The 23,598-nt window shown below is 37.5% G+C and overlaps 3 protein-coding genes across 4 annotated transcripts; 2 read left to right on the plus strand and 1 right to left on the minus strand.

The window, feature by feature from the left end:
* Positions 1-5,363: 5,363 nt before the first annotated feature.
* LOC105679288 (uncharacterized) lies at positions 5,364-8,188 on the plus strand. 2 transcript variants are annotated; one of them, XR_010888907.1, is made up of 7 exons: positions 5,364-6,391; positions 6,504-6,629; positions 6,716-6,987; positions 7,064-7,190; positions 7,297-7,464; positions 7,595-7,665; positions 7,755-8,188. XR_010888907.1 is itself a non-coding variant. In XM_067350881.1 (6 exons), the coding sequence occupies exons 1-5, from the start codon at positions 6,142-6,144 to the stop codon at positions 7,449-7,451; spliced, it is 930 nt and encodes a 309-aa protein (XP_067206982.1). In that variant the 5' UTR covers positions 5,364-6,141; the 3' UTR covers positions 7,452-7,464; positions 7,595-8,188. The 2 variants fall into 2 exon arrangements, 1 of the variants encoding a protein (XP_067206982.1); XM_067350881.1 differs by having other exon boundaries at positions 7,595-8,188.
* Positions 8,189-8,243: 55 nt separating this feature from the next.
* LOC105679287 (uncharacterized) lies at positions 8,244-10,319 on the minus strand. Its single transcript, XM_012379216.2, has 4 exons — positions 10,126-10,319; positions 9,334-9,480; positions 8,975-9,242; positions 8,244-8,825 (listed from the first exon to the last, which is right to left on the minus strand). Exons 1-4 carry the CDS (start codon positions 10,317-10,319, stop codon positions 8,304-8,306), a joined length of 1,131 nt encoding a protein of 376 aa, XP_012234639.2. The 3' UTR covers positions 8,244-8,303.
* Positions 10,320-15,860: 5,541 nt separating this feature from the next.
* Positions 15,861-18,346, plus strand: LOC136998343 (uncharacterized). Its single transcript, XM_067350879.1, has 2 exons — positions 15,861-16,115; positions 16,794-18,346. The coding sequence occupies exons 1-2, from the start codon at positions 15,896-15,898 to the stop codon at positions 17,630-17,632; spliced, it is 1,059 nt and encodes a 352-aa protein (XP_067206980.1). The 5' UTR covers positions 15,861-15,895; the 3' UTR covers positions 17,633-18,346.
* The last annotated feature ends 5,252 nt before the right edge of the window (positions 18,347-23,598 follow it).

Consider the following 23,598-nt stretch of genomic DNA (forward strand, 5'->3'; position numbering starts at 1 on the left):
GTATAAAAATAAAATGTGTTAAGCGTTCTATAAACGCTTCAAGCGTCTCGCTCGGCTCGCCGAGCGCGCCGCACCTCTTGTAGTACCGAACCGACCGGACGAGCGGTCGGCGACGCACGGTCCGAAGCACGTTCCTCTTACGAGGCGCGAGCGATAAAACTGTCTGACGCGTCCGTGCGATTGCATCTCATTCATTGCGTACAACCACGGACGCACGGTCTCGTGCATGGGCGGCGACTTTTGTGGGGTGTGTGTGGAGTACTCCACACATAAGAATTTTTCATGTGTGGAATTCCACACATGAAAAATTCTTCATAAACAACTTTTTGAAAATAACAAGTGTTAAACTAAAAATAATTAAATTTTTTTTGAACTTTTATTTCGATGAAAATTTCAATTACACACACTGAGCAAACCAAGCGCGGCCGATAAAATATTCACGCAGTACGCAGTTCTCTTTTATAGTTCGTATTTTTCTGCGCGAAGAGCGCTAGTCTATAGCTTTCGTGCATCTTAGCGACTAGTCTTTATTTGTTTCGGAATATATGAGTGAGAGAGACAGAACCCAATCGCCGTTGTGTGTGTACATGTACATTTGTGAGACCGACTACATACAATGAAAAGGTATATAATACGAGTGAGAAATAATACAGATACAGCCTTTGAAAATGTTGAACCACGAAACGATCTATCAATCTCTATCAATACAAAAGAATCTCGAGGTGAAGCGGCGTGTGTCTCTGACTCCGATTGTCCGGAGAAACAAAACATAAAAGAAAATGACACGAGTGCAATAAATTGTTTGCAAGAGACCAAATTTAGTAAAACTTCAGATCAAAACAATAATCAAGGTATGAATATAATAACCAATTTAAATACATAATAACTGTTAATAATTATTTCAATTCCCTATATTTTCTATAATTTATTACATTTTTTAGAATTTTTGCGTGAAAATACAGCTAAATTTTTTAATAAATAAATATATATATTCTCGCGATACAAGAGTATAGAGTATATATTTAAAACATGATATTTAATACATATTTAATAAATTCTCACGAATATATTTAAATGATTTTGTTACAGATAAAGATATTCCTAAAGCTTTTAAACGATGGACAAAAGAATTTTCGTGGTTAAATTTAAATGTCGACAGAAAAGCAATTTGCATAATATGCACACAAGCGATAGATCTGAAGTTGACACTGCCATTTAACACTCAATCCATGAATGCAAAAGAAGCGTTTGTAACCAAAGGTTACAGTAACTGGAAAAACGCGGCTTCTCGCTTCAAAAATCATGAGAAAAGCGATTTTCACCTTTCAGCTGTAATTGGTTTAAATAATCTGAAGAAACCGACTGTTATTCAACATATGTGTTTCGACAAAATAATGTAATAAAATTATAGTTAATAATATTCTTTGTTAAATTTTCTTAAATTCATCGAGAACGGTCGTTGTGAAAAGTCGAATCACTAGCAAGCATTATTTGTAAATGTTATCGCGCTAAATTCTATAAACACCGTTCTCCGCGTACTTATTTGCGCGCTTTTTTTGTTGTTTTCGCGCCGACTTCGAGTTCGCATTACAAAGGACTCATATGTCTTCTATATTTATATGTATACTCTCGCTTTATCGGTACTTTAGATATCATAAATCTATCGAAACTGTTCCCCCTCCTTATATCTGTTTGTCAAAATTCACGGCTTGCCGTCTGCAGACGGCAGCAGTCGTCTCTCAGCGTTCGAAAGAAATAAATCGATTTACACGACAAGTTCTCCTCTAATCACCTTCCTATCTCGAATATTTCGACGTCGCCAGTGCCGGAATCTCGCGTATCTCTCAACATTTTTTGGTCCTTCGAGCCGGATTCGCGGATCGTGAGCGTAGTTCGCGCTCTCTCGTTACCGAAATTCTCGAGATTTACGTATTTCTCGGAAAGTGATTCGTCTAGTTTATCGATTCATCTATATCTCAAGGCTAATCGCATCTCTCTATCCCGCATGTGAAAATAGTGTTGAACATCTCTCACCGCGGTTAAAATAAGTGACATCTCCATTTCGTTCAACGTTCAAATGTGATTGTGTGTATTGACTCTCGAACTTCTCATTATCAAGAATCGGCAGAATGACTCTCGAAGCCCTTCTCGATCGCCAGTATGAACTTTTCGGCCTCATCGCTCGCGCTTGCGAGAATCTACAAAAGCTCGGTCCTTCGAAGACCACTCGCGGTGCTGTTCAAAGTCGCCTAGCGATTTTAAAATCAAACTGGGAGAAATTTCAGGCCCAACACGAAAACCTATACAAGCTGAAATCGCCAGAATTGAAAAAGCTGGATTACATTGTCGATCACATCTACGAGCAATGTGAAGAAAAATTTGCCGAAGCTCAGGGCACTATGCTCACTATCCTCGACAGTTTTGAACCGCCAGCTCAACAAAATACAGCCGAAACTTCCATGAACTCATCGTCCGCATCGCATTCTTGACGTTTGCCTCGCATTGATCTACCGAAATTCAACGGCGATTATTCGCAGTGGAATCATTTTCGAGATCTCTTTGCTTCAATGATCAACGCGAATACTGATCTCTCAGCGGTCGAGAAACTTCATTATTTGAAGATGAGCTTATCGGATGAACCGGCTACTCTCCTGAAAAGCGTAGAAATCTCGAGTGAAGGATTTAATCGCGCATGGGATACCCTCGTCGCTCGATATGACAATACGCGTATCCTCATGGATGCTCAGCTCTCCGCTCTGTTTTCGATTCGCAAAGCAAAATCCGAATGTGCATCGGAAGTAAAACTAGTAGCCTTCTCTGCGAGCTGAAGGAATTAATCGGAGCCCTCGAAACATTGGGCTGTCCAGTTCATCACTGGGACACTATTCTCATCTTTATGACAGTTCGCAAATTAGATGTCGAATCTGTAAAGGAGTGGGAAAAATCACTCGGAGCCACATCGCAAGCACCATCGTTCGCCGACTTCGAGAAATTTCTTCTCGGTCGTATTCTCACTCTCGAAGCCTTCGAACGAACAACGAATTCTCGGAAGCAGCACGCAAATTCGTCACGATCTTCAGCTAACGCTCGTGCATATACCGCTGCTGTGATCGAGCAAAAGTGTGCGTTGTGCTCATCGACTCATTACATCTCCTCGTGTCCTAAGTATTTCGAAAAGACACCAGCGCAACGAAAAGAAGTTATCATCTCGAAAAATCTCTGCTTTAATTGTCTCGGGCCTCACCAAATGAAATCATGCCGTTCAACAAAGCGCTGTCGTCTCTGCCACAAGCAACATCACTCCACGTTACATTATCAGGCTAGTAACACATCGATCGGTGCATCAGCTGCACTCTCAGCCTCGTCGACGTCAGTCGCCAAGCCGATCACATCATCTCCGCCGGCCACTCATACAGCAGGTATTCATCTCCCAGAATCGGCTGCTCCTCAACGGAATACCAAACAAATCTCAAACTCCGCGACATCAAGTCACATCGCTCAATCGCGGATAATCCGTCGCACTCCGGGTCTCTTAGCGACAGCTTTCGTGAACGTCGTTTCATCAACCGGAGATCATTATCAAGTGCGAGCGCTTCTCGACTAAGGATCGGAAGTCTCGTTTCTCTCGGAATCAGTCGTGCAATTATTAAAACTCTCGCGTCGCGCTGCGGCTATTCCGATTCTCGGCATCGGTGCTCAAAGCTCAAGCGTATCAAACGGACTCGTTTCTCTCAAAGTGATCTCTCAAGTGCATAAAGAAATCTCTTTCGAAATCGATGCTCTTGTACTGCCAAAATTAACGTTTTATCTACCTCCCGCGCGTGTCGAATATACTCAGTGGCCGCACATTCAAGGTCTCAATCTCGCGGATCCAAACTTTGCCACGCCCGGAAAAATCGATCTAATACTCGGAGTGAATGTGCACGCTCTAATACTCAAAGACGGCATTCGTCGAGGAAATATCGGCGAACCCATCGCTCAAAACACGACTCTCGGATGGGTGCTATCAGGGCCCCTCTCAAACGATAATCCGAAGACCAACGCCATGGAACGAAACTCAATCATCGGTCTTCAGTGCTCTCTCGACTCTGAGCTCCTTGAGCTCCTCCAACGCTTCTGGACACAAGAAGAAATCACGCCTGCCTCTCAAGTCTCGATGTCTCCAGAAGAATCTCAGTGCAAAAAACATTTCAAAGTGACTCATTCTCGCGACGTCAACGGACGATTTGTTGTACGCTTGCCGCTCAAAAAAGATGTTAGCGATTTTGGTGACTCTCGCTCTATCGCACTCAAGGCGTGGCATCGCATGGAAAGACGATTCGAATCGATTCCATCGCTCAAAAAACAGTATATCGACTTCTTACGTGAGTATCGTTTTCTCGATCACATGCGTCCCGTCGCATCAGACCGCGCTCAATCTCGCGAGTTTTTTCTCCCGCATCACGGTGTTACGCGTGAAACCAGCACGACCACAAAACTGCGCGTTGTGTTTAACGGATCGCAAAAAACAAATCGCGGTTTTTCGTTAAATGAGTGTCTCCTTATCGGGCCGAAACTGCAAACGGATCTCGCGGACATTCTCCTCCGTTGGCGACGGCATCGATACGTGTTTGCGGCCGATATCGAGAAAATGTATCGGCAGATCCGCGTACACGAAAAAGATTGGCCGTTACAAAAAATTCTTTGGTGAGACACTCTCGATGAAAAGCCTCAAGACTATGCATTGTGTACCGTAACGTACGGTCTCGCGTGTGCTCCATATCTCGCGCTACGCTGTTTACGGCAACTCGCTCTCGATTCCGATTCGACTCGCCCGCACGCTGCCGAAATTCTTCGTCGCGACACATACGTCGACGATGTTCTCTCCGGCGAAGAAAGCATCTCTCGGGTGAAGGAAAAAATCTCGCAACTAAAAGATACCCTCACGGCGGGCGGATTTACTCTCAGAAAATGGATTGCTAACGACTCTAATCTGCTCGACGATATTCCTGCTTGTGATCGCGAAACATCTTCGACGCTCTCAGTCAACGACAGTGCGATACATCATACTCTCGGTGTGCTTTGGGAACGCCAATCAGACAGTTTCGTGTTTTCTCCGCCGTCGCTCACGATCTCGAAAAATTGCATTACAAAACGCTCAGTGCTATCGCTCATTGCGCGCATGTTTGATCCACTCGGGTGGATTACACCTGTCACAGTTACCGCGAAGATGCTCATGCAAGAGCTGTGGGCTATACGGCTCGACTGGGATGACGAGCTCCCGGAAAATTTAAAGTCACGATGGACAAGCTACGTCGCTCAACTCGAATACGTCTCTCGTCTCTCTATTCCACGTTGGTTTGGAACAAGTGCTTCGAATCTCGCAGTGGAAGTGCACGGTTTCGCGGACGCATCTCAAAGTGCAATCGCCGCTGTCGTTTATCTCCGCGTTCATAGTGACATTGACGACGCTCAAATTCAACTCATTTGCTCAAAGACTAAAGTTGCTCCTCTTAAACGACTCAGGGAGAAACACAAGATCGGATATACGTCTATTAGATGTCGGAGCCATCTAGTCTAAAATAATGTCTAGAAATATCTAAATTAGATGCCATGTAATTTTGTGTCATTTATTTCCTTATACAAAATTAAAACTTAATATTTACACAATAGCGATGTATTGTTTATCAAACACTGTTTGGATTACAAATTATCTTTCGACATCTAATAGATGTCTAATAGACTTTTAACAATAAGTAAATATATTAATGCAATATAGCCTCATCAGGATAAAAACACAAAAATTTTGTGGTTAAAAAAATAATCTCATAAAATGTATTTTTGGTCTAATATTAATATTTACTTTGTATTTGCGCGAATCAATTTCTGTCGGTCATGATTTTGGAGATTATAAAATTAATAATGATGTCTACATATATGGTCGATAGCTATACCTGCAAAAAGAAAGAGATAGCATTATGTCTGTTCTCTTTTACTCGAGGCTGTCAGCAGCATATATAATTATAATCGATTATAAATTGTTCTTTAATATTATATTATCTTAATATTATATATATATATATAATATTTTTACGGAAAAATTGTTTTAGTAATTTTGATTTTTGCGGGTGCTATATTGACCAATCAATATCGATCATTTATATGGGCTGCGTTCCCATTTCGTCTCACTCAGTGCAGTATCCAGTGGCCGCCATTTTGCTGGATACTGTACTGGAGAAGCGTTCCCAAATTACTGGACTGGCTAGTGACAATCGTACCTCGTTCAGAATGTCGTCGGCCGGGAAATGTTACGTGCAAAAAAAGAAAATACGGACACAATTATTAGATGCAGAAACAAATATATTGTATACGACGTTTCTGTCGCCAGAAGATGCAAAGCGGATAGCAATTGGTAACGTTTTTTTCGAAATTTATCTGTATAGTTTGAGGTTAAACTGACTTCAAATTGCACAGATTATTATATATAAAATCCATATAAATATTTTATTGTGAATAATTTACAGATATACATTTTGCTCAATCAGTTTTGAATGGCCTCATTCGGGATCAACAACCGAATGAGCCCATTCAGAAAAGCGTTGATGAAACTGTTGAAGAACCTGAGACTCAAAATTTCTCGAATAATGCAGGTAATAATTTTACACTTACAAATTTAATTTAAATAAATATTGCATAAATAGTTCATTATTTATTGATGAAACAAATATATTTACAGAATCAGAAGATATTCATGACGCCACATGGACACATGAAAAAATTCTGCTTTTAATAAGCACATATCGCGAACAACAAGAAAAAATGAAAAGTGGGAAAGTGTTGCTTCGTAAAATGTGGAAGCAGGTTTCCGAAGACATGAAAAAAATGGGCTATGACATTCCCTCAAATAAATGTGCAAATAAAATGGATGCTCTAAAAAGAAGATACAGAAAGATTATCGATCACAATAAGCAGTCTGGGAATGATTTAATGACATTCAAATATTTTGATGTAAAGTATAACATTATATCAATTATGTTTTTGGTCGAAAGATTATTATTACAATAATAAATTGTATTGTTTTCAGGAACTCAAGGCCATATTTCGAAAACAACCATGGGTGGATCCTGTTGCGGTTGCAAGTAATGAACTGCAAGATAGTAGTTTTGAAAATGGTGACGAGAGAGATGGCAATCGAGAAAACGTTTCGCCAAGTAAGTACTTATAAAATAAATTAATATATAACTAATTATTTTATTTGCAAAAATAAACTTACATTAAATTATGATTAACATTTTTCAATTTTATTTCTTGTTGCAGATACTGACGAAAAAGTAGTCAAAAAATCTCGGACCAAAGTTCTGCATGAAATTTTAGAAGAGAAAAGGTTATACAGAAAATCTTCGGAAGAATATCAGAAGAGAAAATTAAGCTTGCTGCAAAAGTTGGTGGATCATATTATGGAAAAAAAATAATTATTTGAAAAGGGTAAGTGCGATATATCTGTCGAATAAATAGTAAATTTAATAATTATTAACTATCCATGATCAAATTATGGTGATTTTGTACTGCAAAAATTGAAAATTGATTTATTATTTTTATTATTTTTACATTTTAGTTGCTCGACGAATGATGATATGTCCAATTTCTACGGGACATAAAACAATAATGAGCAATAGTGCAGAAGCGGTAAATTTGTTTAAAAAAATTTTATTTAGTTTATTTCACAGAATAAACATTTTGTATAACTTTTTAAGTAATATTTTGTAAATTTACAGCATTATTGGGATCTCCATGGCAGACAGCTACATAGTGCAAACGAGGCTACACTGTCATCAAGTTAACGAAAGAGTGCTCCGTTTTTTTTTTTTAATTTTATTATGTTTTTAATATTTTTATACTTTGTTTCCAAACACGAATTATTTTGAGTTTTAGTCGTAGCTATTTTTTACGCTTAGTTATTTGCAATGTTTTTTTTATTTATTCTTTTATTTCAAATTTGTTTTATGTAAATGTATACACAATTGTCATACTGTTGTCATACTTTTTGTTTGTAAAAAAAAATAGATTAGTCAAATAAGGAAATTAGTAAACAGCGAATTAATAAATAATAAGTCAGAACAATAAGGAAAGAGAAAAAAAGAAATTATTTTCATTTTCAATGTTTTCGTTATAATTTTCAATATAAATATAATTATAATTTTTATTTACACATTTATTTGATACACATGAACTTAATTTTAATGTACATTTTAAATTGTTCGCAAATACAAATTATGATCACAAATACAAATGCAATGTTAATTTATTTTCAACAAAACTTATATTTAATTTAATAAGCGAGTTAGATTCTCACGTTTCACAATACCTTCATTCCGATCGTTTACATTCACATCGAGTGGATGTAATTCTTGTAACATATAACGATTTTCTACCAATATCGGGATATCGATTTCATCGTTCCTTAATAAACAAAGATTGTGTAAAACACAACAACCGATGATGTAACGTGGTATCAAGTCCGTTCTTGTCATCGAAAGTTTGTCCAACAAACACCGCCAACGTCCTTTCAGCAATCCAAGGGACCGTTCCACAATCATACGGGCTGATGATAATTTCTTATTGAAATTAGTTTCAGCTTCTGTTAAGTGACCGTTATCCCTGTAAGGAACCATTACATTTCGCTGGATTGTGTACGCTGCATCACCGAGTAAGTGGCTGTCTTCAGGGAAGAATTGCGGATTGCATTTTTGTTGCAATCCGGAATACATAAATGTCCGCATGTCATGGACTGAGCCTGGTTGTCCTGCGTAACAATGTATAAACCTTAAATCTGCATCACATACAACCTGAAAATACACAAAAAATTACAAATAATATGTCAATCACAAAAAATATGTAGATATACATCCACATATAATAATATAATAATATAACGATGTTTGAAAATATGTGGATATACATCCACATATTTTCAAACATCATTAGTAACATTTACCTGTAATTGAATTGCATGGTAGTTTTTTCTACATATGTATGCTTCTGGATTTCTTGCAGGTGCACTTATTTTAATGAGAGTACCATCAACTGCGCCGATGACACCTGGGAATCCATATCGTTGTTCCATTTTAGTCCAAGTCTGTTCAGCTTGTGCTCTTGTAGGCCAAGATATAAACGTATTTCGTAACCTATATAATGCTTTTGTTACTCTTAGAACGCATCGCCAAGCAGTTGCCCTTCCAACATCAAACTTTGTACATACAGATCTGTAATCATAATGTTTTATTACTGAAAATATCTTAGAGCAATTGAATGAAATATTTCAATCTAATAACATGCATTTATTTTTGTTTATACCTGTACGAGTCGGGAGCAGCTAACATCCACAATGCAATATACAGTTGCCTGCAAGCCGATATAGGATCCCTTCCAGGATTATCTGGAACTTTTTCCAGTACTGGTCGTATCAAGTTTAAAATATATTGAAAGGTATTTCTACGTAGACTGTAAAAATGTTATTAGTATATATAATTGTAATGATATAATTGTATATAATTTTATTTAAAATACTAATATTTTAGAACATTATGTATTACTCACCGAAAATGTGATTTAAATTCTTCATCATCATACAAAGCAATAACTTCTATATAATTTAGTATTCTAGGCCTTTTGCCTCTAATCATTGGAATTGCATTTATTAATTCTTCATCACTGTCAGTGTCTGATGAATCATTACTAGACGAATCAAACATTTGGATTGCGATAGCAATCAGTGCATCCTTGTTTTCTGCCATTCCTAATTTTGTTCTTTATAGAATATATTTCCTGCAATAATCACAACACTTTAACAAAAAAAAAATCAATGTGTACTGAAAAAATAAAATTATGTACAATAATTATATACAATAAACATTATAATACAATAATTTATTGTTTTTAAATGTGAAGTTATACAAACAAATAATCGGTATAATCGTCGTTATAATATTTAAAAATAACGCTACCACTTATTAATACATTGCTAATTGAAATATTTACTTACCGATATAATAATCTTTACTAGCAATAATTGCTTCAACACTATTTATATATCAACTAACAATTTTATTTAGGTTATACGAGCTAATACGTGTGCGAGGCTGTCACTAGCCACTAGCCAGTCCAGTAATTTGGGAACGCTTCTCCAGTGCAGTATCCAGCAAAATGGCGGCCACTGGATACTGCACTGAGTGAGACGAAATGGGAACGCAGCCATGATTGGTTACGTTGCCTTTCATACCGCTCAGGCTCAATAAGTATTGCCGCGCGAATGCCGTAACCAGTAATGCAAGATCGAGCATCCTGCATCAAGCATCACATGAGGGGAAGAGCCCCCACCATGGCGGCACCAACAAGCGAGCATCGCTGACGTCACGCGTCCGTGTGCACTCGCCATTCCAATAGCATATGAGTCGTACGCTAGATGCGAGATGCTCGCTTGTGTGGTGCCGCCATGGTAGGGGTTCTTCCCTCATGTGGTGCTTGATGCAGGATGCTCGATCTTGCATCACTGGCCGTAACCTATTCACGTGCTGTGCTGTTTTGTCTCGTGTGTGCTGCTATAAAACAGTGGAAAATGGAGAATGAAGAAAAACCGGTAAGTGCACGATTCTTTTCCCAAGGAAAGCATCCTACCAAGCATCCCAAGCTACCCAAGCATCCTACAATGCTGTATTTTTTCTCAGTATATGTTTCAGTGATCCTTAAAACAATATTGCATATTATAATAAAACATTGTACATAATTGTAATGTATTGCACTTTATAATAATATTTAAGATATTACTACAGTACAATAAATTGTTACGCTCTTTTGTAACATCTGAAATATCATTAAAGCACAGTACACTACAATGCTATATTTTTTCTTAGCACATGCTTTAATAATATTTAAAGTAATACTGTGTAATAACACAGTACATAATTGTGTAATATAATGCAATATAATATTTAAGATTTCTAAAGTACTTATACTATATTACTAAAGTATTATATTATATTTTTATGCAGTTGCGAAAACATTTTATGCAAAGAGTGAAGCGGGCAGAAAAGAATCTTGAAAAAGTGACATTGATTGAGAGGTTAAGGAACAGAATTATTGAGCCTAATAATACGTCTTCAGACGAGGAGTACATGGATGTCAGTGATAGAAACTTTGTCTCAGATAGAAGTCCACTTAGAATTCAGAATGATATAGTAGAAATAAATGAAGCGCAAGATATTAATATTCCTCAAGCATTTGTCTTGGAAAATAATGAAAATAAAAGAGAACAAGCAGAATATAATGAACAAGAAGTGATTGGGGTGCTTGATTTGTCAGATGATGAAAATGATGACATTGTATTGCAAGATAAAGTTGATCAAGAAGATGATGCTTCAGAAAATAGCAATGATTATGATAAAGATATAAATGAAAATTATTTTGAAACTGAGGAGCAGAAGGCTAACTATGTTGCAGAAAATTTGAGAGAGTGGGCTATTTATGACGGATATATTTCAAAAAAAAAGCTCGATAATTTGTTACTTAGATTAAACCCAATCTTTCCAACTTTACCAAAAAGTTACAAGACTTTGCTGCGAACACCTAAACATCTTGATATCTGTAAACTTCCTGATGGATCAATGTTGTGGTATAAAGGAATTGTGAAAAATTTAGATGCAATGTTATTGGATAATTATTTGGACAAATATGGCAACATAACTATTGATGTTAACATGGATGGATTGCCTATAACAAAAAGTACACGTTTAAAATTTTGGCCAGTGTTGGGTCGTCTTGTACATACAGATAACGAACCTTTTTTGATTGGTTTGTATGTTGGTGAATGGGATCCCGTTGATGTTCACTCTTATTTGCATGATTTTGTTGCTGAAATAGAACATCTTTTAGAACATGGATATATATGCAATGGTGTCAGATATCCATTTATTTTAAGAAACTTTATCTTAGATGCTCCTGCACGTTCTCTTGTGAAATGTTGTGTGGGTCACAATGGTTACGGTGCATGTGAGAAATGTACTGTTATGGGAGAATATATCGATGGCCGTATGATTTTTTTGGATTTAGATGCCCCACTACGCACAGATGAATCTTTTAGAAATCAAGATGATCAATTGCATCACATTGGAGAGACTATTTTACTTAGAATTGCAAATATGATATCACAATTCAGACTTGATTCTGTTCATTTAGTATGGCATGGTGCCTTTAGACGATTGCTTTCCGCCTGGATAGAGTGGAATGAACCCTGGAAGCTTTCACGAAAAGACAAAAGCAGAGTTTCTGATTTGCTCATATTTCTTACTGCTTTTTGTCCAAGTGATTTTAATCGACCACCCAGACCATTGGACTACTGGAAAATGTATAAAGGCACAGAGGAACGACGTTTATGTCTTTGTTACGTCCTGATCAGACTACACGATTCTTTTCTTTTCATTAAATACCAGACCTAGTAAACGCGGAACCAACAAAACTCTTAAGAAATATTATAACGCCAGAGCTGTTTTTCTCATGAGACACCAGGAGCTCGAATCTTCTCACGGAGAAAAATAGCATGGATATTTCAAAATACCTTGGCCGCTCAGCGTGCCTATCGTCGCCAGAAAAACCGTAAAAGTCAAAACTTCGCGGTAGCTGGAGTCCTTAACCGACTCCAGACGGTTAGAGTAAGAGATAAAAAGAAAAAACTGGCACCAACTAGTCATACTCTTGGATTCCACCTACGGGAACTTTAGCTAGTAGATAGGGTTTTACCGAGTAACGATCGGGGAATGACCGCAGTCGCATGCCGAGAAGGCGCGACACCTGATACGGCGCACGTGTTTAGTAGGTCTGGGAAACCGAGATGCATTAGTCGCACTCTCCACGCGACACCAAGGGCACGCGACAGTCGTAAACTGTCAAATTTATTAGATCAGTGACCCAAGGCTTTGCGAACTTATATACCGATTCTTAACCACCCAATCCGAAAGCCGAGAATCGGGGCAAGCACTTCTATAGACCACCCATCATTCCATCGTATGGTCTAAAGACTACGCCCACCCAGATCTTAAGACACTGAGATGCACCCCACCTATACTAATTAACACCAACCGGGTTACGCCACCTCAAAAACCTACCCCCATCATATATGGACCCGAAACGACGCTATTCCTTATTCGTTAGGGCCTCTTTCTTCCTATCTCATTTCAAGTAACCTAATCATCTAAACCCAATCCTATTAGCTAAAAATGACGCCATCCTCCCCCACATTAAAAATTTTCTCGCAAGACTAATTCCTATTCGATCCCCGCTCCAAAAACCTAAGATTTTCCAAAGGGATCTACCCCAAAGAAAAAGTATAAAAACCCGTGTTCTGGTGGCTCCGGACGATCACACACAATTTTTCAAGCAGTTTTGCGCAGTTATTCCGTTTAGCTCAAACAGTTTTTCGAGTAGTTCGGGGGCGCGAATCAAAGAGTAAAGTCAGTTGATACCTTGTCGCGATCATCTCGTGGTGCATCTCAAGTAGAAGGCCCATCACCCTGACGACACCATCCCGCAGCAGGGTGCCCACGCGTTTACAAAAAAAGGGGTCCAACGCTCATATAACGCCTTCCCTCAACGGGGCGCCTGCTCAGAACCACCGAACATAGTCAACCCGACTTGAAACTATCCTACAACGAGTAAGTTAGTTCATTTGTTTTTTTTCCTCCTCTCTTTAGTATTCTCTTATTTCTTTTTATGTAATCCGTCCCTATTTCGGTTAAAAATCTTTTTTGTGTTATTTGTCAGTGAGAACTAAACATTCGCCGCGACCCAACAATCGTCGGAACCGCTCGGATCTCTCGGCATTTGCTCTCTGTTTAGCTATATTTCTCCCGCCATACGTTAGATACGCTGCGAGGGTCACTGTAAGACCCATTAGAATTAGGCGACACACCCCATTTAATAATGCCCGTACAAGCACTCACACGCAAACAGACCAACCTCCTCTATTACCACCGATTCCTCAGGAATTTCCTCAACCACCTCCTCAACCCTTTCCCGTGTTCGACTTTCCTCTACTTCCTTCTCCTAGGTCTATCTCTCCGTCTCTTGAAGAGTTCCTGGAGTACAGACCCCATTCGCCTGTCCGCTTCTATCCTCCTCCAGTAGAGGCTCAACTGGAGGAATTCCCACGAAACGATCCGGAGTTCGACAACATATCCGTCAACTCCGAAGCCACTACCATCGAATACGTCGCGGCTCCTCCCCATCTTCCAAACCCTGAATTCACAGGGTTTGATTTCCTAAACTTAGTCCTCTCCCCTGAGGAATAACACACACACACACACATACACTTGTAAAGAATACACTAATAGAAATATAAAACACGTGTGAATAAGAGTTAAGTTTTGTATCGTAATTATAAATTTAATCGAATTAAAATGTTGTCTTTAGTAAATTAAACTTTGTTCCTTTTTTTTTTCATTTAACCACACCCTCCTCATTCGTCACCCCCCTCACACCTTCCCTCTCAAATTGCGCACAAAGGTTCCGCCCCGGGTAATAGGGATTCAATTCCTTGACCCAAAAAGGGAACCACGAGCGGTTGACTTGTTGACGGAGTAAAAACGACTCTTCCAGTCGCTGACCCGTCGCAAGTCCTAAACGTACCGCTCGGCTCGTGCGGTCAGGCCCGTTTACGTCGATCGCCGAGCCCAACGAAAAAATTCTACATCTATCAGGACGTAACATCTTTATGATGGACTTCTTGTGTTTAAACATGTTTTAAAAGAAGATGTGTACAAACATTATTTGCTTTTTCAAGCTGCTGTGTACATTTTATGTAGTCCTGTACTAGTCAAATTGATGTGTAATTATGCTCATAAATTGCTGTTAATATTTATCCGGCATTCTGCAATTTTATACGGCAATAAGTTTGTGGTATATAATATTCATTCTTTATGTCATTTGTCACAAGAGTGCAAAGATTACGGACCATTAGATAATTTTAGCGCATTTGTGTACGAGAATTTTTTGAAATCTTTGAAAAGTTCTTTAAAATCGTGTTATAAACCTTTACATCAAGTTGCCTATCGCGATTTGGAGCGAACAAAAAAAGTGCCAGTTAAATTGTCAAATGGAAGAAAAGTTCTGTCTCTCTCACAGATGTACATAAACGCAGAAGAACAAATCAATGGTTCCCATTTTCGTTGTTTGTGCATTGATAATGTAAAATTGAAAATTGGTCATAAAAATTCATGCTTTAGGACATCTGAAGAAAATATTTATGTTCTTGTTAACATTGTTCAAAGAAACAATTTGGTATTTCTAATTGGCAACAAATTTCATCAAATGGAAGATTATTACACCTATCCACTTCCTTCCTCAAGATTAGGCATATTAAAAGTTTCAAATTTAGACAATGTAAGACATGTCATTTCTGTGGAAAATATAGAAGCCAAATGTTGGTTAATGCCTGATGGTCTGCAGTTTTTTCTATGTGTTCCATTGTTGCATACTATGCCATTATTGTAATGATTCAATTGTTTGTGCGATCTTTCACTTTCTGACACATGTGCTGCTGGTACATTATATGTGTCTGCAATACGTATATATTATATGTGAATGCAATTTCATGAATCATGTTAGTTTCTTATGATTTTAAAATTTATTTAATAAAGCAAATCAATTAATTTTTACTCAGTCAATAGTGGATTACACTCATATCAGGAGTATTTTTTGCACTATTTTTTCTACATTTGTGTTTTTACAAATCTTATCAAAATTGGATTATGGCTGATAAAGATTCATAAATTTGCTTATGTATTTATCAATTTTCTATACTTACTCTTTATTTTGTATTATTAAAAAGCTTTGCAATTTATTCATTTATTTTACATTTTATTATTTTATGTTGCAGTTTATTGTTGTAAAATTTTTACCAACTGCGGAAGATGATAACGTTTATTATGAGGTTGCTCTGGCCAAATGGTTAGTACAAATTGATAAAAATATGATTGGAAAGATTCTTTGGCCAAAGAATAATTCAATTGCGGGCAAATTAGTGCGTTCCGAGGCAAGAGCAGATGAAACCTGGCAACAGTTGGAAGTAGAAGTTAAAAGATATTATGGTATGTTTTATAATATTATGTTAAAAAAAGTGAAGTATGTTATATTAAAAAAAGTAAAATCAAGACTTAAAAGAATTTGGCGTGCCCGAATCAAACTAAAACATAAATTTACAAATTTCCGAATATATTAGTTATAATTGTTAATCTATAAAACATTATATTTTTAATTAATTTTTTATAAATGAGACACGCCAAGTGATTTTAAATCTCAATTTTATTTTTTTCAGAATATCTTACTGAAATATTTGAGCTTATAATTATTAATTAAATCAATAGATAACAGGAAATGTAATATGACAGTTACAAATATCTTTAAGAGTTTACTTTTGATAAATAAATACACAGAAGAGTATTATATGTTTAGAAACACAAAATTAGTTTTTTTTTTTTATTGAATATAACATTTTAAATAATGTCGAAGCGTAGTAATAAACTATAACATATTTGGTACAACTTTCAGATATCACTATATTTTTTTTAGAAAATAAAAGAAATTTATTTTTAACTTTGTTTTTATAAGATTTAATATATTTTAAAGTTCTAAAAGTATTATATATGTTAGGAATTTTACTTTATTATAAATTATGATATTGTTTCGCAAAAAGAGAAAGAAAAAGAGAGTACGTGAGTGAGTGAAATTTGTGCACTCCTAACAACTTTATTTTATATTTGTCACAGAAACATATATTGCTGCAAGAAATGCCGCAAGAGGTTTTGAACAATTTGCATCTGCCTATGAAAGTGATTCAGGATGTCAGATGGGCAGGGGCATGAGAAGAAAACGATTTATAAATCCATTCTCATCTGACGATGATTCATCTAGTTCTGATAGATCTAAAAAATGCAAGCAAGATAAATCAAAATCAAAAATACCAGCTGCTCCTCTTCCACCACCTTTTGCCGCTAATTCATCTCCAAGGAAGTCTTTAAACATTGCTTTAAAGGAGAATATTAATCCACTGATAGTTGTTTCTAATAAGAAGCAAGGCAAGACAGTAACTGCTCCGACTACAGCCAGTGTTAAGCAGAACAAGTTACTGCATAAAATTATTAATCTGAGACAGCAGGCAGCTGATAAGGCACAGCAACGAAAGAAAGCAATGTCTTTGGAAAATATATATAAGTTACCTGTAAAAATGAAAGTAGTTCATAGCACATTGTGCTCTGAACCGCTAGAGCAAAATTTTGAGACAAATGAGAGTTGCAAGTCTGACTCACAATCGTCGTCAATTGTGTCATCGTTAAACATGCAACTTATTGAAGAGTCATCACTTGGTAATGAGATGTTCAATGACACTCAGTCTGGGTCTTTCTATCAATCTCCATCAAATAAGATTCAAAACCCAATTCAGATTCAGCGTCCCTGTAATTTATCCACAATAAGTGATATACATCAGAAATCATCAAGAGAGTTAAATGAATTTGCCACTGAAGAAATAGATGAAACTGATTCATTAACTCTATCACAGACTGCTTCGACAAACTGGAATACAGGTTTAGTATTATATATATTATAAACTATGTTTAATAATATATTGTTTAGGAAAAAAAGTCAACTCGTTTTCTTAACACTAAATCTACTTATAATTAAGAAAAGTCGTGAAGTTATGATGATGCGATAAGAATGCAAAACTGTTTAAAACAAAATTTGAAAACGGTTATTTAACTGCGGTAGATTTAGTGTTAAATTGTTTTAAACATCAATTTGAAACTAATAAAAAGTATACATGTGTCTATTTTTTCTCAGTTTTTTATTAATTATTTAATGATCTATTATATAATATACAGATTTGAAAGAATTCCTAACAAAATTGGGTAAAAAAGTGGACAACATGAGAGTCAAACTTGACATGATACTTATAAATCAATCTAAAATGAACAGAATTTTACTGCCAGAAGAAAAAATTCTATCTAAACCTTCAAATATGCCTGCACTTCCTTTAGATACTATAGAGCAGGTCAAAAGATTTGAGAAATTTCTTTCAAACGATATACAGCTTGCAGACACAGTGAGTAATGTTTTACATGTTTTTATGGTGAATGTTCAATGTAATAAAATTATTTCCGATAACCTTGAGTTTGGTTTTCGCAAAAACATTTTTTATTCAAATGATGAAAAAAAAGGCCGTAGCATACTTTGGTTGTCCTAATGATTAAACTATATATTTTTTTAACTTGATTATGATAATGTATCTATGTATGTATTTATTTTTATATCAAAATTCATGTTTTATTTCAGTGCTACTATTTAAAGTCTTTTTCTTTGGGCAATGATGAAGCTCGAGCAATACCTAAGCTTATGTCAAATCTTATGAGTAACTCTCTTGCTCAACAGTTCAACTTTGATGGTCATGGAGCTAAATTTGCTTTTAAATCTACCAAATTATGGGAATTAGTACAAGGTTAGTGATTGAATGAAGAGTTTGGTTTCCGCGAAGCGCACATGCACGCAAATATTTATAGTATACATATAATATATATATGTAATATGCTTTTTAAAACTTAATTAAGGAAAAAGGAAGGAAGAAAAAGAAAAGAGCAAGAGAAAAAGAGAGATCTAGCTCAATATTTATTTACATTATCACTTGTTTTTGTTGATAAGCTTTTTTATTGTATAATTTTTAAACTTTATTAATTTTTTTTTTCCTTATTCCTATTTTTTTAATTTTGTGAATGATATTTTTTAATTCGTACGTGTGTTAATTTTTTCAGGTACACTTTTGTTGAAATTTGAAGAAAGTGATCTAAGTGAAGCATTAATATCCCTCAGGTCATGGTTGCGAAATGCCAAAGGTAGAAAAGCTTAAACAAAAAAAAATTTTATGATTGTTTTAAACCGATTTAAAATCTTTATTAATAACTATTTTTGTTTTATTTGTATTCTTTAATTCAGTAAAGTTTTTATATTTTTAAATACTTTGTCGACAAATTAGATAAAAATTTTTGACAGATTATCAAAAATGTATATTATTTTTTTAAGAATATACTTATGTATACTATGTACAAATTATATTCTTTAATTCAGTAAAGTTTTTATATTTTTAAATACTTTGTCGACAAATTAGATAAAAATTTTTAACTGAGATTATCAAAAATGTATATTATTTTTTTAAGAATATACTTATGTATACTATGTACAAATTATATTCTTTAATTCAGTAAAGTTTTTGTAACGATGCAGCCCGCTGCATCGTTACGGCTACGGACCGTCCATCGTCCGTAGCCCACCAAGGGCGCATCGCGCGCCGATAAATTTCCTATCAAAAACAGCGGCGGTCAACCGCCGAAAATCCCCCACACCCGACCGTTCCGAAATTCCGTATTGTGGGGGACTCGCCGCCGAAACCGCCGATGCTTGCCGATTCGAAATCATTCGGCCGCCAGCCGGGTATAAAAGAGGCCCGGCTGAACGTCTTCTCACCAGATTCCGTTCGCTGATAGACAGCGAACATCCCTCTACGAGTGTCCTCGTAGTCCTCAACCGAGCATACTCAGTTTTTCGTATACCTGTGCCAGCACACGAGTATCCTCGTGTACCGCCGAGCGTCCTCGGTATTCTTGATTCCCGCATACGAATATATTCGTATACCCGCCAAGCGTACTTGGTTCCTCTAGGCCACCGAACTCTGTATTGCGGGCATTTCCGCATACCTAGCCAGGTCGCTATTCTAAATTCCGTCTTCGTACGAGCATCCTCGTACTCCCGCCGAACGTAATCGGCAGCCTAAGTCCGCATACCGCGTTTATTCGCCGGGATTTCATAACTGTAATCCGTCCGGCAAGCAACACCGCGTCGACCAATCCGCGCCGCCGAATAGTCCGCATCGATCTACGATCGAACAGACTCGCGATACTACGAACGCACTCACCGACGAGCGCTCCGTCTTGTACCAACCGTTGCGACACGATCGCCCGCGCTTGCGCTCTCGCCGACCGCACCAGGACGCCTCACGTCATACTAAATAATTATTCCACCGTCGCCTCAAATAATTATTTCATTATTACGATACTTCGCATTGATTTTCACGCATACTTCGCATTGATTTTCACGTATACTTCGCATTTATTTTACGCCGCCTTAAATAATTATTTCACCGCCGCTCGAATAATTATTTCATTTTGCCGATATCTTGCATATTTTCGCGTTGCTTTCGCTTTTATTTTGCGCCGCTTTAAAATAATTATTTCACCATTGCTTAAATAATTATTTCGCCTTTGCCGATATCTTGCATTTATCTTCACGCTACTCTGTATTCATTTCACGCCGCTTTAAAGAACTATTTCGCTATCACTTGTTAATTACTTCACCGATATTTGGCTAATTTGTATGCTATTTCAAATTCATCTTGCACACGCTTCGCATGTATGCACGAGCATTGTAGCAGATCATTCGAGGCAAATCGTATCAACATCTTTCTCAATAAACGCTGTTTCATTATTTTGTTATAAACGAGCATTTGGTTTATTTGACATACCCCCAACCGACCGAACCTGGATTCCGGCGAGCTAATCCGCGTCCGCCGAAGCTCACACGGTTTCATTTTTATATTTTTAAATACTTTGTCGACAAATTAGATAAAAATTTTTGACAGATTATCAAAAATGTATATTATTTTTTTAAGAATATACTTATGTATACTATGTACAAATTATATTCTTTAATTCAGTAAAGTTTTTATATTTTTAAATACTTTGTCGACAAATTAGATAAAAATTTTTGACAGATTATCAAAAATGTATATTATTTTTTTAAGAATATACTTATGTATACTATGTACAAATTATATTCTTTAATTCAGTAAAGTTTTTATATTTTTAAATACTTTGTCGACAAATTAGATAAAAATTTTTGACAGATTATCAAAAATGTATATTATTTTTTTAAGAATATACTTATGTACTATGTACAAATTATATAAAAAAATGTATATTATTTTTTTAAAAATGTACTTATGTAGTACATATGAATAAATCTGACATTACATTACACGAAGCTATAATTTTGACAGTTCATTAACATATATTAACAATCCGTTGGGTTAAGCCCATATCAAACTACGTATTAAAGATTGAAGATTGGAATTTAATTAATCAGGACAGAAAACTAAAATTTCTTAGTTCTGTTTAGTCAAATTTCAATTTTAATTGTTAATGCATGGTTTGATACGAGCTTTATATAAGCTTTATATAAGGCGTCTAATCAACATTTATAAGACATCTACAAGACGTCTAGTAGATGTGTCTAATAGAAACCATTTCGACGTCTACCGAGATGCAAAAATCAACTTATTTTAGATCTATCGAATAGACGTCAACTAGACATCTATTCGACTTTACGTTTCTCCCTGGGGAATGACAATACCGCGTCTCGAACTCTCAGCTGCCGTGCTGCTCGTGCGTCAAGCTCTCAAAATTCGCGAAGTGCTTGAACTACAAACCGCACCGATCCATCTCTGGACCGATTCGACGGTCGCTCTTACGTGGATCAAAAGTCATCCATCCCGGTGGAAAGACTTCGTACGGAATCGCGTCTCTTTTATTCAAGAGCTCTCAAACTCTAGATGGCATCACGTCTCCGGGAAGGAGAATCCCGCCGATCTCGCATCACGAGGCGTGACTCCTCAACGTCTTCAACAAGAAGAACTCTGGTGGGCCGGCTCTCATTGGCTTCAAAAGCATTCGACATCTTGGCCGTCTTCAACTCCGATTCTCGAGTCTACGGATAACCTCGAAGAACGGTCTCCGCAGTGTACAACCGCAATTGAAAATCATGAACATAATCTCTCGATGCTCGATCGATATTCATCATTGACGACCCTCCTCAGAATTACCGCATGGATCCAGCGTGCTCTTCAACTCTTCCGGAAATCTGTCGCATCACGCTCATCTCTCGAGCCTCTCACTGTCGAAGAGCTAGAATCAGCTCTAATGCTGTGGGTCAAACTCACGCAAAAAATTTACTTCTCAGCCGAAATCAAAACCTTGAAGAGCCAACGATCACTCTCAACCTCGAGCTCTCTCCATCGTCTAACGCCATTCCTCGACAACGATGGACTTTTGCGTTTACGCGGACGTTTACTCCGGTCACAACTCAATCCAGCAGAAAAACATCCTCTGATCCTACCTCGAGAATGTCGATTATCAATTCTCGTGATGGATCATCATCATCGAAAGACTCTACATGGCGGACCGCAATTGACGTTATCATCGATTCGTCAAAAGTTCTGGATCATCGGAGGTTGCGTTCCTGTTAGAGCTTTCATCCACAAGTGCGTAATCTGTGCTCGTCATCGTGCTACTACTGGTCAACAAGCTGTCGGACAGCTCCCAGCATCACGTGTCGTCCCGTGCCGACCGTTCTTAAACTCTGGAGTCGATTATGCCGGCCCATTTACTCTCAAAACTTTTTGCGGACGAGGCTGCAAAACGTACAAGGGATATTTCGTCATTTTCGTTTGTTTCAGCTCGTCTGCGATACATCTAGAAGTCGCTACAGACTATTCTACAGACGGTTTTCTGGCGGCATTCAGGCGATTCACCGGACGACGAGGCATCTGCTCTACTCTGACTAGTGATTGCGGCACGAACTTGATCGGTGCCGACGCAGAACTCAAACGAATGTTCACGGCCTCTTCTCGCGAGTGGGCTCACATCGCTAACGTTCTCGCCAATGACGGAGTGAGGTGGAAATTCAATCCACCCTCCGCCCCCCATTTTGGAGGAAAGTGGGAAGCTGGGGTAAAATCCGTAAAATTTCACTTGCGTCGCGTTCTCGGCGACGCTCTCCTCACCTACGAGGAACTTACAACGCTCTTGGTGCAAATCGAGGCGATTCTGAATTCGCGCCCGCTAACTGCTCTCTCAGATGATCCGTCGGACCCTACCGCTCTAACGCCTGGACACTTTCTCGTCGGCTCAACTCTCGCCACCGTGCCGGAACCCTCACTCCAAGAAGTGCCTCAAAATCGGTTGTCGCGTTGGCAACTATTGCAACGCATGAAGGAATCATTCTGGCAACGATGGTCGTCAGAATATCTGCAACAGCTACAGACTACCTCGAAACAATATCGACCTCAAGATGCCTTTCAGAAAGGCGCGCTCGTTCTAATCAAGGACGAACGGTTCCCTCCATCTAAGTGGCCTCTAGCACGCATTACTGACGTGCACCCTGGAGTCGACGGACTTATTCGAGTCGCCACAGTGAAGACAGCTACCTCCAGTTTCCAGAGACCAATAGTGAAATTGTGTTTGCTGCCGATCGAAAATCAATAAATAAAAAAAAGGGGGGGGGGGACTTTACGCTACCCGCTCTCATATATTATCTCGATATTTCGTCTACTACGAGTAGACAAGGCGGGCGGAATGTTTCGACAAAATAATGTAATAAAATTATAGTTAATAATATTCTTTGTTAAATTTTCTTAAATTCATCGAGAACGGTCGTTGTGAAAAGTCGAATCACTAGCAAGCATTATTTGTAAAT

The sequence above is a fragment of the Linepithema humile genome, chromosome 3 (genome assembly GCF_040581485.1).
Source record: "Linepithema humile isolate Giens D197 chromosome 3, Lhum_UNIL_v1.0, whole genome shotgun sequence".
Classification (NCBI taxonomy): Eukaryota; Metazoa; Arthropoda; class Insecta; order Hymenoptera; family Formicidae; genus Linepithema; species Linepithema humile.

Coding starts and splice junctions, on each gene's coding strand:
- LOC105679288 (XM_067350881.1), top strand. CDS start 6,142: ATGGGCTGCGTTCCCATTTCGTCTCACTCAGTGCAGTATCCAGTGGCC. Junction 6,988..7,063: donor TGACATTCAAATATTTTGAT/GTAAAGTATAAC, acceptor TATTGTTTTCAG/GAACTCAAGGCCATATTTCG. Junction 7,191..7,296: donor TCGAGAAAACGTTTCGCCAA/GTAAGTACTTAT, acceptor TTCTTGTTGCAG/ATACTGACGAAAAAGTAGTC.
- LOC136998343 (XM_067350879.1), top strand. CDS start 15,896: ATGTTGCAGTTTATTGTTGTAAAATTTTTACCAACTGCGGAAGATGAT. Junction 16,116..16,793: donor AGAAGTTAAAAGATATTATG/GTATGTTTTATA, acceptor TATTTGTCACAG/AAACATATATTGCTGCAAGA.
- LOC105679287 (XM_012379216.2), bottom strand. CDS start 10,319: ATGCTCGATCTTGCATTACTGGTTACGGCATTCGCGCGGCAATACTTA. Junction 9,481..10,125: donor ACTGGACTGGCTAGTGGCTA/GTGACAGCCTCG, acceptor ACATTTTTACAG/TCTACGTAGAAATACCTTTC. Junction 9,243..9,333: donor GCTGCTCCCGACTCGTACAG/GTATAAACAAAA, acceptor TTATGATTACAG/ATCTGTATGTACAAAGTTTG.